This window comes from Myotis lucifugus, unplaced genomic scaffold (genome assembly GCF_000147115.1).
Source record: "Myotis lucifugus unplaced genomic scaffold, Myoluc2.0 scaffold_65, whole genome shotgun sequence".
In the NCBI taxonomy this organism is placed as follows: Eukaryota; Metazoa; Chordata; class Mammalia; order Chiroptera; family Vespertilionidae; genus Myotis; species Myotis lucifugus.
The window spans coordinates 1035366-1050897 of record NW_005871113.1 but is presented as its reverse complement, the minus strand read 5'-3'; the positions used below and the strand labels follow the sequence as shown (position 1 = coordinate 1050897).

At 37.9% G+C, this 15532-nt stretch overlaps 1 protein-coding gene across 4 annotated transcripts in view; it reads right to left on the bottom strand.

Moving 5' to 3' along the window:
• Positions 1 to 356: 356 nt before the first annotated feature.
• RNF2 (ring finger protein 2) overlaps positions 357 to 15532 on the bottom strand; it is a 37210-nt gene continuing 22034 nt past the window's right edge. Inside the window, exons 1-7 of one of the 4 annotated variants that reach the window (XM_014456810.2) lie at positions 13342 to 13380; positions 8852 to 8940; positions 5325 to 5485; positions 4470 to 4685; positions 2368 to 2640; positions 961 to 1132; positions 357 to 550 (exon numbers count right to left, since the gene is read on the bottom strand). In XM_014456810.2, coding sequence (XP_014312296.1) covers positions 449 to 550; positions 961 to 1132; positions 2368 to 2640; positions 4470 to 4685; positions 5325 to 5485; positions 8852 to 8938 — 1011 coding nt within the window. In that variant the 5' untranslated portion in view covers positions 8939 to 8940; positions 13342 to 13380 and the 3' untranslated portion in view covers positions 357 to 448. Of the gene's footprint in view, positions 551 to 960; positions 1133 to 2367; positions 2641 to 4469; positions 4686 to 5324; positions 5486 to 8851; positions 8941 to 12904; positions 12923 to 13281; positions 13309 to 13341; positions 13381 to 15532 lie in introns of those variants that run through there. The other 3 variants (XM_014456811.2, XM_014456813.2, XM_006089858.3) reach the window with 3 other exon arrangements.

Sequence of the window (15532 nt, the reverse complement as noted above, 5' to 3'; positions counted from 1 at the left end):
ATCTAGGTTGCAGCTTCGACCCTAGTCAGGGCACATACAAGAGGCAACCATCGATGTTTCTCACATTGATGTTTCTCTCTCTCTCCCTTCTTCTCTTTATAGAAATCAATAAAACATATTCTCAGGTGAGATTTAAAAAAAAACAGAGTCCAAAATTATGAAAATTCCTGGGTCAGAGTGCTCCAAATGAAACCATACTTTGTAAAGACATACTACTTAGATATATTTTTAAAAGGAAAGAAAGGTTCTGAATAACTGTAGTCCCTTCCAAAAAGGAAATCTTAAATTAAGGGGAAAAGATCCTAAGAGTATAAACAAGGCTGGCTCAGGAAGAAAGTTGAACAACATATCCAAGATACTGTCCATAAAAGTAATGATGATACATCTTTAATAATAAAGAAATAGGCTATAAAAAAAGTTCAATATCCAGATTGGTTTTAGTAAAAGCTCATTTGTGCTCCTTTGTGGGTGCATAATAAAGTTCCATGGGTTTGTTCACTTTCCAGTATTTCTCACTGACCAATTCCAAAGAAAAAGAGCCATTTAATACCTAAAACAATAAGAGAGAAAGAATTATGAAAACTGCTCAAAGCATAGTATTCCATCTCATTATTAAAAGTCCACCTTTAAAAAAAAAGCTTAGGATAAACTTGTCACTTATACTATTCATAAAACATATCAAAAAGTTAACTACCCTTGTTCTCTATCTCTCAGGGTGTCAGGATCCTGTCCTGCGCCATTTTATCAGGCCCCACCCCACCATTGGCCACTCTCAGATGGTTAATTCACTTCCAGTTTCTATGGCCTATTATTTTAAACTAGAGGCCCAATGCATGAAATTCGTGCAAGGGGCTCGGCCCCCGCCATAGCCTCTGCCTCAGCCCCTGCCGCTGCAGCTTCGTCTGGAAGGTCGTCTGGTCTAATTAGCATATTACACTTGTATTATTATAGAATACTCACAGTGAACTGCCCACTGGCTGTTGCTATGTAAATGGTATACTGCTTCTCACTGGCTGTATCAAGGTTCATCTGGTTTGATTCTCCTTTGCTTCGAAGTTCTTCTAAAGCTAACCTCACAGCCAGATACTTGGATAAGTGATCAACAGTGGCATTACCAGAAGTCTTTATGTATCTGGAAAAATAAATCATTAAAATTTCATTTCTTTTTTTTTTTTTTTAATATATTTTATTGATTTTTTTACAGAGAGGAAGGGAGAGAGATAGAGAGTTAGAAACATCGATGAGAGAGAAACATCGATCAGCTGCCTCCTGCACATCTCCCACTGGGGATGTGCCTGCAACCCAGGTACATGCCCTTGACCGGAATCGAACCTGGGACCTTTCAGTCCGCAGGTCGACGCTCTATCCACTGGAAAAATAAATCATTAGAAATTTCATTTCTAAATTAATAATGAAAATGTAATTAGATTACAGGACTAATACATTTCTATAAAATGTAAATGTCTCTATTATTGATAAAATAGTATCAGAAATTTAATCATCTATTATCTAAAAATTCCTTATTGAAAGCAGACTATCTACCAGGCCACAAAAGCATCCATAAAAATGTGATATAAAATGATAAAAATCCAACAAATATACACAGTACTGAGGAAAAAGAACATCTCAACCCAATGATCAAGTCCTGCTGTCTACAGCAGCAAGAATATGACCAATTGCTTATTGTTTAAAAAATTCATCAATTTTCTGATGTTTAAGACTGAGCATAAAAGTGCTAATCTTGCCCTAACTGGTTTGGCTCAGTGGATAGAGTGTCGGCTTGTGGACTGAAGGGTCCCAGGTTCGATTCCGATCAAGGGCATGTACCTTGGTTGCAGGCACATCCCCAGTAGGGGGTGTGCAGGAGGCAGCTGATCAATGTTTCTCTCTCATTGATGTTTCTGACTCTCTATACCTCCCTTCCTCTCTGTAAAAAATATATTTTTTAAAAAAAGTGCTAATCTTGGGTTGTTTTTTTTAAGTATGGTATACTCATCAATTACTCACTGAGCAAATATTTGATGTTTATCTGCACTCAATGGCAGGCAGAAAGCTGAGGTACAGTGTCATCCTCACCAGCAAGAATTCTGGTGTTTATTGGCACCCCAGTAGCATTGTTAAGAAATTTAAGTGACCTTTTTTTCTCCCTCCTCTAGGAAGGAGGGTCAGGTCATTCCTTTCAGATATCCAAGTGTAGATGGGAAGCATGGAGGAAGAAAACAACTACCTAGGCATCAAGAATATCCAAATGAACCCTGACAGTCAACGGGATGGCAAATATTGCCCTTCTTTCTTATGCAAAATTGCCTTTAACTCCCAATTACATTTCCTGAATTCAGATAATCTAAAACTAACCCGCACACTTACCTTGTCTGTGCACTGTCATCTTTTTCCATCAGTGTGGGATGAGGCCTGAACACTAACTCAATTTCACTAGCACCATCCATTACTGGATCAATTGCCACTGTTGCATTATTGTTATCAAGCTCAAGCCCAGAATCATCAGATGTTTTGGTCCGTTTGTTACTAGGCCCTGCTTCCTGATTGCTGTGTGTGGACGCATTACTACAGTGGGAACTGTCACCATTGTCTTCTGCTCCACTGCCATTTTCAATCTGTTGTTTCTTGCCTCGCTGTAGTCTAGTTAAGAAACAAAAAGGCATTGCAGAAAATGTACTTAGGCATTTTTAATGAACCCCTTTGAAGCATGTTTACAGAACTTTAGAATTCTAGAAAATTCTAGAAAAGCCCAGTAGGGGGCGTGCAGGAGGCAGCCAACAGATGTTTCTCTTCTATCTTTCCCTAGTCCCTCTCCCTTCCCCCCCCCCCTCTAAAAAGAAAGGGAGAGAGAAAGAAATTTTTTTAAAAAAGAATTGTGTAACTTTTAAAATAAATACATTCAAAATTTAGTACTTTATAACTATATATGATGAAAGGTGGGTGGGAACTAGAAATATTGGAGGAGGGACACTTTGTGAAGTTTATTATTATCTAAACAATATGCTGTATTCCTGAAACTAATAATGAAATAATATTGAATATAAACAGTGATTTAAATTTTTTAAAAAATTATAATACTTTATTTTGCTTTACTAAATACAATTTCAGGTGAGTTTAATGGAGTTTAACCTCTAAGCCAGTGGTTAAAAGTTGCACTTTTTTTTATAAAAAAATTTTTTTAATTGATTTCAGAAGAAGGAAGAGATAGAAACATCAATGATGAGTGAGAATCATCCATTGGCTGCCTCCTACATGCCCCCTAGTGGGGATCGAGCCAGCAACCAAGGCATGTGCCCTGACTGGGACTCCAACAGTTACCTCCTGGTTCATGGGTCAAGGCTCAACCACTGAGCAACACTAGCCAGACTAAAGGTTGTACTTTAAAACCACTCCTGAAACCTTAAGTAGTGATGCCTGAGTCCAATCAAAGATTCTGATTTAGTTGGTCTGAGGTGTTACCTGAAGCCCTAGGATTTAAAAACTTTCCAAGTGACTCTGAAGTTCAGCCAAGATGAGAACTAGACATGGATGGGACTCTACTGGCATCTCCTACTTTGGAAAATGATGAGGCCTGAATATATTAGATGTCAGAGAGAAAAAGAGAATGGGAGTGAGAAGGTGCCCAAATTATGTAGGGTTTTAGAAGCCAAGGTCTTTTAATCTGAATGTTAATAGAAGTTATTAGAGACCTCAAAGCAAAGGAGAATCATGATTTGACTTTCAATTTAACAGAATCACTCTGGCTGCTGTGCTGAGAATAGATTATGTGGGGGTAAGCATGGAAAGTATATAGACCACTCATGAGGATTTTTCAGTACTTCAAATGAAAGATAATGGTGGAATGATGGAGTTGCCATCAACTGAAATGAGCAAGAATGAAGAAAAATAGGGGGTAAGAACAAAAAAGTTCAGTACATGTCTATACATGGTAAGTTTCAGATAAGAAATAGCTAATAAAATACAAAGGGAACCAGGAAAATATGGTCTCCTGAAAGCCGGGAGAAGAAAATTATTCAGAGAAATTAATTTGTAAAATGCTACTAAAGTAAGATGGGGTCTGAGAATCAGCAATTAGATTTCACAATGTTGACACCACTGGTAACTTTTGATAAGAGTGATACAAGGGATTAAAGTCTGACTAGAGGGTTCAAAAAGAAATGGAAGAAGTAGAGATAGTGAGCACGGACAACTCTTTTAAGAAGTATTGCTATAAAAAGAAGATAAATAGAACAGTAGGTAAGTGGAGGGAGAAGTGGGTATAAAAGGGTATTCAAAAGTTCTAGTGTTTTAAATGGAAACCCAGGCATATAAGATACCTGGAGGCATATACCACACTTGCATGAAAATGTAATCTTGCAGAACTACTATTTATTACTTTTTGTATTTTGTCTTTTTCAAAATGAAGGCTGTTAATAAATTCAATATTTAATAAAGTACTCAGGAAAATGGCCACCTTCTTCCCCATATACCTGTTCATGGCCTGTATCTTCAGTCCTTCCTCAATGCTGTGACTGAGTGCTTGCTGATTATTGTGCTTATTAATTCTGGCTAATACTCTCTCTTGATGAGCTTCGTACTCATCACGACTTGGATAAATTTTGCTGATGAGTGCATCAAAGTTCGGGTCTGGCCTTAGTGATCTTTTGGAAACTAGCTTTTTCCGACATGTAGGACATTCTTTATTGCTAAATAAAAAGAGAGGAAAAACAATGTAAACAATGCCAGTACCTTTAGGCTAAAGACAAAAATATCTAGCTTCTGGAATAGTTACATTATCTTTATTCTAATATCTTTAAGAAGTCACAGAAATTTAAACTGATTAACTTAAACTTTATTAAAAATCTGACTAATCTTGGGTAAGCAAGATTTTTGAAAACCTCAGATACTCTATACTACTGTTCAAAGGAAAAATTTGATTATCCCCAATATGATTTATAGCCACTTTTAGAAATAGAAATCAACTCTTTTCCTAATATTAATTTCCCCTTTCTCATTCCCATGACATACAAGCAAAAAATAATCACCTATATTAATTTATGTTATCAATTCTTTTATTAAAACAATTCATAAGGATATCATTTTGTATACTTAAATAGAAAAACCATGGCTTCATCATTTCCTCAAAACAAATAGGCATCCTATAAAGCTTCTGAAAATGTATAAAATTAATTGTTTCAAAACAAAGATACTCCAATAATTCAAACCTAGACTTTAGAAAAATTTCCAATTCTCAAATGAATACTTCTAGAGTATGTACTTCTCAAAACCCATAGAGCACTGTCTTGGTACAGCTGAAGTACCTAGTATAACTCATTTCAACATACCCACTTCTGAGGGCTGTGATAATGCAGTCTGCACAAAAACGGTGCAAACACTCCTTTGTAGTCATGGTGTTCTTCAACATATCCAAACAAATTGGGCACATTAATTCACTGTGTAGACTTCGAGGTGAAACCACAATTTCCAAGCCATCCGTTATTGCCTCCTGTAAAAGAGGGAATTTAAAATTTAAATGCTACCTATATTTTTATTGTGAATAAGTTCAAATACACAAAAGTATTAAGAATGACAAAAATGAACATCTACATACATATCACCCAGCCACTACCACTGTCAGCTCACAGCCAATCTTGTTTCGGCTATAATGTCCCCCAATTCCTTTCACTGCCCCCACCAATGTGTTATATATAAATGCTTTTATTTTAATGCTAAAGATAATATATTAATGTATCTAAAAGATAACTAGGAGTAAATTATCCTGGTGTAATAAAAAAAAAGCACTGAATTAGGAATCAGATACCTTAGGTTTTAGTTCTAGCCATATTAACCAGCTATGTGGTTCTAAATAACTATTTGACATCGTTCTTTACCCTGCAAAATGAGCAAGTTTCTTCTGTCTTCAGAATTACACAATTTTGATAATATAGTTCCCCCCTTTTTTTTTTATCAGTGGCTTCACTTTCTGAGGTTTCAGTTACCTATGGTCAACCACAGTCCGAAAATATTAAATGGAATATTCCAAAAATAAACAACTCAGAAGTTTTAAATTGTGCACTGTTTGAGTAATGTGATGAAACCCTATGCTGTCCTGCTCCATCCCACTTGGGAGGTGAATCAGCCCTTTGTCCAGCATATCCCCACTGTATACACAAGCTACCCTTATGTTGGCGACAGGAGCCTTCTCAGTTATCAGATCAACTGTCTCAATATCTTGAGCTGTGTTCAAGTAACCTTTATTTTACTTCCTAATGGGCCCAAAGCACAAGAGTAGTGATGCTGGCAATTTAGATATGACAGAGAGAAGCCATAAAGTGCTTTCTTTAAATAAAAAGGTGAAAGTTCTCAATAAGGATAGACAATATCATATTCTGAGGTTACTAAGATCTATAGTAAGAAGGAATCTTCTAGCCATGAAATTGGCTAAGTTATAAACTAAACTTTACCCTAGGTATGTTTGTATAGGAAAAAAACATGGTATTTAGTGTTTAGTACCATCTGTGGTTTCAGGCATGCACTAGGTGTCTGAGAATGTAATCCCGTGGATAAGAGGGGACTACTCTAAGTTAAACATTTCATGCCATCTATTAAAAAGATTTTAAGATTCCAATACAAATATTCTCTAATTGATACACAATTTAACTATTTCATTTTAAAATCACTTTTTTGGAACTTAAAAAGTCTTGATCCACAAAAGCAATTTTACATAAAGTGGTCAGGTTCTCAGGCTAACTGATTTAAACCATAGTATATCTGAAGTATTTTTATTTGTCATGTCTAAAAAAATGTGATAAAATGCATTTGGAGTTCCAATGTACACATCTCCCAGCTGCAGAGAGACTAGTGACTCCTACTTCTTCCTACCACTATCCACTCTTCCTACAAGGTGCATTGAGAACAAATTACCTAGCTCAAAAGCCACCAATATGGCCCCTATGGAATAAGAAAAGAGATTCGGTAACTACTGGAAAGGAAGATGCAAGTAAAAATAAGGAGCTTCCCATGTTAGTGACACTCCCTTGTTTCCACTGCCTCTCCATAGTACTTGCTTTCTCTAAAGGGTCAAAGACTGGTGACCCCACAAGGAAAGACAGAAATAATAGGTACTGTCCATAAAGAACGCAAATAAAATATATTTACATTTACAATAACTATCACTATGATCAAGTGTCTGCATGTTTCAGCCTCGCTATATAAAGCACTTTCTATATTTTATTTTACTTAGTTTTAATACATACACAAACTTCTGATTTAGGAATTATAACCTCTGATGGGGAAATAATCAAAGAGAATGATGATGACTCAGCTAGTTAGTCTGTCCTGTTTAGAAAGAACTTGCCCAACAAAATCCCAACCCTGTTCTCCAGGCCTGTACCTGTGCAGATAGAGCAGCACTGTGGGGATAAGACGGGGGGAATCTCACAACCAGACGGGTATCACTAAAACTTTCACCAGACTCAAATGGGTGTTCAATACTGCTCAGTAATTGGTTTCTCTAACAAACTCATTTTTCCTTTCACTACACTATTGTACACCTTTTCTTCTATCTGCAGACCTTCTCCACCTGAACATTCAATGCATTACCTTACCTCAAATTTCATAATCATCTTCTTTCCTATAAGGAGGAAGTACACCTCTTCCTACTGAAAATACATTCCTTCCTATGTTATCAAGTGTATTACTCGTTTGACTATTCTATCTGCTCTCAGATTTTAGCCAACTTTCCTCCACTAAATCAGCCCAGAGTAGTATCTCCATAGAGCTGCTGCACAGAGAAACGTGCATGATGCACCTTAGAGCTGTCAAGGGTGGAGAGGTGGGGAGGAGAGGGGAATGTTGAACAAGGGAAGTGGAAGGAGTCTACATAGCTCTTTCTCTTTACAAACAAAACGAAATTTAAAACTTCCCAATTCTATGTCCCCCTCCAGTGTTTGCTCCATTTCTCTGCTCCACTGCAGAGCCAAACTTTTCTGAAGAATTGCCTATGCATTTTCACTTTTTTTTTCCCCCTTCGACATAGCAGCACAATCTATCAAGTGAATCTCTTGAAAAAATCACCAAGTACATACTGCCAAATCTAATGTACACTTTTGTAATGCTCATCTTATTCATCTTCTGAATACTGTTGAAAACAATAACTGAATCCTCCTCCTTAAAACACTTCCTCATAGATTTTGTCCCCTCTCTCTCGCTCTTCCTTGCTTTTCCCTGTCTCCTTTGCTGGCTCCTTGTCCATTACTTAATCTCTAAATGTTGAAGCTCCTCTGGATGAAGATCCGGGCCCTCTCCTCCTCTCTTTCTAGACGATCTTATCTATTCACCATGCTGTAAATGTGCTGACAGTCTCTAAAACTTAACATTTAGTCCAGTTCTCTAGTTAGCATCACTGCCTGTCTTATAGGCATCACCAACTTAAAATGAGATCAGTTGTAAGTATGCTTATCTCCTTCAACCCTGCTTCCACCCCCAGTCTTCCCCATCTTTACCTTCTGAAAATAGTCTTCCCTACTTCCCCCAGTTATTATTTATTACAGCACTGAGGACTTTTCCTTTACCCAATCTCTCAAGGTATAATTCTATGGATGTTTATCTGTTTAATGTCTATAAATTCTAAGAGCTGGTGCTACATGTTTTATTCACCATTTCACCTAGTGCCTAGCTTAGGACCTGTAGAATATGCACTCAAATTATTTGTTGAATGAATGAATGAAGTGTCAACCAAATATACACAAGTCAGTACTACTTGTATATCAATTTATTATTACTGTTATGTTCTTTCAAGTTTTCATTTTCTAAAAATGTATCCCAATTTACATATGTATCATATTTCCCCTGTTATCTTAGTCTACATTACCTGAGGTGTTCGTTGTAATTCATATAAACTGAGTTCCCATGTTTTGCTTAATGGTTGAGTTCCATTTGTCTGCACAGCCTGAGACATTGCTAGGGATAAAAAAGAAAGAAAAAACAATTTTAGTATCTGAAAGGGAAATAAATCTCAAAAGTGATTTTTAGGAATTGTAAATCCTGAGGATAATAAAAATAAAAATTATACACTGGCTCCTCAAAAATTTTTTTTAAAAAAAGCCCAAGAATCTCTCCATTTATAATACAAACTACCAGAAAGCAAGAGAGACTAACTGATCTCTGAATGTCCAAAATAATTAAACACACAGAAAGTACTTAATTATTACTGAAGGTATACAAAACAGTCTTAACCAAAACAATATTTTTAAAGAAAGTCATGGTCATGGGACTTAGAACTAAATCAGGAAAATTTGAGACTCTACAGCATGGCCTCTAGTCCAACTTTTGTCAAAGATACAAAAGCTGCTTTCTAGCACTTGAAGCCACTGGTCACTCTATTCTTAAGTTCTGCCCTCAGGAAAAACTGGTTAACCAGAACCTAACCTGCCAGAGTATTATCCAGAACCTCACTGACCTGGGGAAGGAAAATACACAACTCTTGCGCATTCTAGCCATCCTATCCCCACCTATTGGGGAGACGGGGAGGGAAAAAACTAAGAACCAAAAATTGACAGCATTATTTGTAATATCAAAAAAAAAGGCTATGCATGCCTGTCAATAAGAATATGGCTAATATATATATTATATATTAATAATATATAATATATATATCACAGAATACTATATAAGCTGTATGTCTGACATGGAGTTCAGCAGATGTACACAACAAACATTAAGTTTTTTTAAAAAGCTAGTTATAGAGCAAAATGTTTATCATGCCTGTTTTAGAAATTAAAACAGAATCCAAACACCTAAAGATGCTTGTGATTCTGAGTTCTGTTCACCATCTGTCAGCCACATCTGTCATTCTTCTCTTTATCAATCTTGCTCATTTTCATTTTACAACCTTCACTAGCTCATCCTTCTATCTGTAACAGAAGGCTCTTTTCCCCAAAGATTTCCCCATAGCTAGCTCCTTCATGAAGTCTAACAAAATTCTTACTTTGCCATTCTTTCATGTCTTCCTTCCCCCCGCCCCCCCTTACCCTCCCACTATGGCACTTTTATCTATCTTATTCTCCACAATATCCCCATTACCTTGCACTGTGCCTGGCACACAACAGCTATTTAAAACAATACTTTTTTAAAAAGTCATGGTCATGGAACTTAGAACTAAATCAGGAAAATTTCAGACTCTACAGCATGGCCTCTAGTCCAACTTTTGTCAAAGATACAAAAGCTGCTTTCTAGCACTTTAAGCCACTGGTCACTATGTTCTTAAGCTCTGCCCTCAGGAAAAACTGGTTAACCAGAACCTAACCTGCCAGGGTATTTATTGCTGAAGAACTCAACAACGGTTATGATTGAAAGAAAGGAGCTCAAGTTAGACAATCGTAACAGTGTTTGACCTGTTCATGACTAAAACAGTGTCACTTCAAATTATCATGGGAAAGGGAAGACAAAAGGAAGACTTATCAGTTTCTATGCATAAAGTATTTTTGTGTTTCTGCATGGTTAGGGCCCGAAGCAAAACAACAACAGACACAGAAAAACACTTGTCCTTCAGACAAGTCTTAAAACACAAAGGTAACTGAATAGATAAGAGATTTATCTTTCTAGACATATGCGTTTATATTTCAGGAGGGATGAGAGTATGGAGACATTCCAGGGGCCTTAAAGTTTAAGACCTCTCTGATATCCACCCCCGCCCAGAAAAGTTCATTTACATGCTAAAGATTGCATCCTCCTTTTCAACTAAGGAGAATTTGTTTCCATTAGGGAGCAAGGATTTCTCTCCCTTCCTCAGGAGGTGAGGTAACAACTACACAAGCTCCCAGATTCATATTTTTAGGTTCTTCGCCTACAAAAATGAACATCTAGCTCTTACTGCATAGATTTCGGAGTGATGGGGGATGGGGAGAAGAACTCAGGCAAAGGGGAACTGATGCAGTTATTGCTGTAATAATAATCTATCCATCCTTGTCCCTGAAATTTTGTGTCTAATTCCAGGATAATATGAATAAATATAGCTTTTAAATATTTATCATTCTACCATACAGAATTTGGTTCCTAAAACTACCCTATAATTTAGGCTTTAAGAAGACTAACAATTTTTTTTGAAAATGAATACTGTATAGAAATTATATTCAGGACAAAAGTACACTAAGTTCCCACATACCATCTTTGGAGGGATTAAGATAATACATATAGGCCAGGCACACTGTTCTCTGATCATCAAGAATATTGGGGTAAAGTGTAGAGAACCCTATATGGCCTTTATCCTTTGGTCAGACTAGGCAAACTAGGGAACAAAGATAAATTCTGAGTAAGCAATTCAACTGCCATCGTAGCATTGCCTGCAGCATCACCTCATGAAAACCACTTGCAGCAGTTTGTAATCTAAAGTGACAACTGTAAGACAGACACTAATTTCTGTAAGCATCTAAAGACAAAGTGTCCTTTATTGAAAGTTGTCATTGTACTAAACAACTGGAATATTCATCTAAATTATTTTTGCTAACCTAATAGCTTCTTTATTTAAAAAGATAATATAATCAACTCCTAATTGGATTGTATTTTTTTCCACATCATGGAACACAGAGCAGAAAGATTTCAAAGGTGAATTACAGAGCTTCATTATCCAGTCTTAATTAAGTTTTTGAGTACTGGTAACAGACTTAATGTTTTTTAACCTCTATATAATTAAGTTATTGTTACAGGAAGAATAAATGTTCTAAGATTTTTTAAAGTACCACTTAAAATGCAGACCTAGATAATCTAGATCATCTGTGCCCTCTTATAATATTTCTCATCACTCATCACTATTTCATTCTAACACTACTCCTTCAACCCCTGTTCCACAACGCAGACACTTTCTTAATGGCCCAATACAGTCTTTTCCCAAAGCTTCAGATACGCCTCTCAAGGTCTAATATTAGGCAACATCAGTTATATCAGCAGCAGCCTTGTTTTCCTTCTGTCCCTGTCTACCCATATTAGAAGCTAACAGACTCACAATGACAACCAATTGAGTAGGAAACATTTATTGAGAGCTACTATGTGATAGGAAATGAGATCCTCCAGGAGTTTATTGGCTAGTGGGCCCTGAACCATGTTTTCCATGCAATTTGTAAATGCTACAAAAGCACAAAGAAGTAGTCACATGGAGGAGCAGAAATCAGAAAAGGGCTTTCTAGAGAAAGAGACTCCTCCCTTGGAAGAGGAGAGTTTAAGGTTAAGTGTAAGTTAACCAACTAAGGAAAGGCAAGCAGTCCAGAAGGACCAACATAATAAGCAAAGGCACAATTCAATATGGGGTGTTTATGAAACTCCAAGTAGTTCACTACTAAATGAGTGAAATGTGAGAAGCTGAAATAAGTGAAGCCATTTAAAAATGGAGCCAGAGAAGCCATTCCAGAGGAAGTACTTTGTATGCCTTGGGCCTTGAACCTTTGGAATATTTGAACTGGGCAAAAGAAGCTTTGGACTGGGCAAAACCAACAATGTATTACAAACAACCATTTGCAAAGCCAACAGAAAAGCAGACATTCTGAACACAAAAACTGATGATTATGGATTCTTTTTGAAGACAGAATCAGTTACCAGCCATGTATAGCTAAAATATTAACTCAGTTTGTTGGCACCAATAGAAATTTCTTTCTTCTATTCATGTAATTATTCCCTCCTTTTCTAATAAAAACCCCTTGTGCTCACCCTGTAATAAGGACATTTTTTAGGTCTCTGCCTGAATCAGTATTTCCAGAATTGCAATTCTTTTGACCCCAAATAAACACTTGTTTTTAGCTTAACAGAAAAGAGGGAGGTTGGAAGTAGAACAGAGGCCGAAGAATTAAACGGTGGACCAGATTACGGAGGCCTACTATGCCTTGCAAAGGTGTTGGGAAAAATCCACAGTGGAATGACAAAAAATCAGATTTACATTTGAAACACACAAATCAATTCCAGCAGCAGGGGAGGATGGACCTGTGGAAGCAAAATTTAGTTAAAGAACTGTGCAATCATCCAAATGAAAAAATGCCTACATTTTTATAATAAGTATGAATTAGAAGGGCAGAGCTGAAAAACACTTGGGAGGTAAAATACATGGGATACAATAAATGAGAAAAAAAAAAGGAGAATAAAACCACAAGCTGCCAAGCTTGTTGCCGTCTAGTAATCAGCACTAAAAAAAAAAAAAAAAGAAAAAGAAAAAGAAAAAAAATCTAAAGTGAGATAGCAAAATATATTTTTAAGAATTTCTATATATTTTTAAACAGGAAATGGTATGCATGTTCTAGAAAGGGATGAGAAACTAACTTCAGTTTTGGGCTTGTTGCATCTGGGGTATATGCAGGTGACCCAGAAGCATAAACACACCTGAAGCATGAAAGGTTCTGATGGGAAATTTCAGCGTATAGCAATCAAAACTGTAAAAGAAAAGAACATGCAGTGTGAAAAGAAAATGTAGAATAAGAATTAAAAGAAACTGGGCTTGCTAACTAAACCACAGGTTATAGGAAGAGTACTATTCAAAATTATCCCACCATATATCAGTGTTATGGGTTATTTGCATTTAGCTCAAAAACAACTCACCGGCAATGCTACTGGACAGCATTATGCTAAGCGAAATAAGCCAGAAAGATAAGTATCACATGATCTCACTCATATCCTATCTAGGGTGATAGGCAAATTAACCATCACTCTGTCACAAAGATGGCGGCACCCATAGCCATAAGATGGTGGTGCCCAGTCCTCTCAGCCCCGCCGGAGTTTCCAAGTCCCGGGGGCAGGGGGGGGCGGGGGGTGGCCGCTGAGAGCAGGCAGCGTGAGAGGCCTGGCAGAATGCTTGCTTCATTGCCGGAGCGACGAGGCAAGCGTTCCACTCAGGCCACAGATGGCCTCTGGGCAGTGGCATGGAGTGGCCGGGTGGGGGAAGCTTGCCTCGTCGCCTCGTCTGGGCCATGGAGAGCCTCTGGGCAGTGGGTGTGGAGCGGCCAGGCCCCGCAGAGAGCTACTGACGCACAGATTCGTGTGTAGGGCTACTAGTCCTATATAATAAAAGGCTAATATGCAAATAGACTGAACGGTGGAATGACTGGTCGCTATGACACTCACTGACCAAGGGGCAGACGCTCAACATAGGAGCTGCCCCCTGGTGGTCAATGCGCTCCCACAGGGGGAGCATCACTCAGCCAGAAGCCAGGCTCATGGCTGGCGAGCGCAGCGGCGATGGCGGGACCCTCTCCTGCCTCTGCAGCAGCGCTAAGGATGTCCGACTTACGACCGTGGGGAGCGGGTCTAAGCCGTCAGTCGGACATCCCCCGAGGCTTCTGGACTGCAAGAGGGCGCAGGCCGGGGCTGGGGGAACCCCCCCCCCCCCCCCAGTGCACAAATTTCGTGCACCGAGCCTTTAGTGTGGAATATAATGAACAACATAAACTGATGAAATAAAACAGATCCAGAGACACAGAAGCATCGAACAGACCATCCAACCTGTGGGGGGTCGGGGGGAGAGATCAACCAAAGGACTTGTATGCATGCATATAAGCATAACCCATGGACATAGTCAGTAGGGCGGTGAGGGCATGTGGGGGGGGGGGGCAGCAGGGATCAGTGGGGAGAGGTCAATGGGGGAAAAAGGATTCATATGTAAATACTTTAAACAATAAAGAATTTTAAAAAAGAAATCTACTGGTGAACCTCATCCTTGTGATATCAACTACTCTTCAGAAACACTATAAAAATTAAAGTATGAAATTCCTCTAAGGTTAAAATAATTTACCTATTTTATAGGATTCTGTTAAGAACATATGATAGATATAATTGTTGTAATAAAAGAGACAAATCAGCCTATCCTATTCAACCTCATATCTAAAAATAAAGGAAAACTGAAGATTGTTCCTGAGGGAGAATAAACAATCATAACTCACTATATGAAAGCTAATTTACTTTGGGCTATAATATATCAATTTAAAACACACTAAAATATTCCATCTGTAAGTTTTTGGTGGCTTTCTGAATTAAGTCTCCAACTTAGTGGTAGGCTGAATGGGCCCCCAAAGGTGTCCACATCCTATGTTCAAAATTTGAATATGCTACCTTACATGGCAAAAAGGACTTTGCCAGTGTGATTAAATTCAGACTCGAGATAGGGAGGTTATCGTTGATTATCTGGGTTTGGGCCAATGTGATTACAAGGGTCCTAATAAGAGAGAAGGGGTTGAGATGAAGGGGCAGGGATAGTAGTCAAAGAGATAAATCTAAAGACGCTATGCTGCTGGCATGAAGCTGGAGAAAGAACCCATGAGCTAAGTTATGGCAGGCTCTGGAAGCTAAGAGAGGATATGAATTCTCCCCTAGAGCCTCCAGAAAGAATACAGGCCTGCCAACATCTTGATTTTGATCCTATCAGTTATTGTTTAGCTCATCTCCTCTCCACTGATTCACCATGCTATCTTAACAAAGAGAAAAAATTATACGTGTGAATATACATATGCTTACATAATATCTGTGTGTGTGTATGAAAACTCTAAAATACAAATTTAACACACCAAGTTCTGCAATAAAT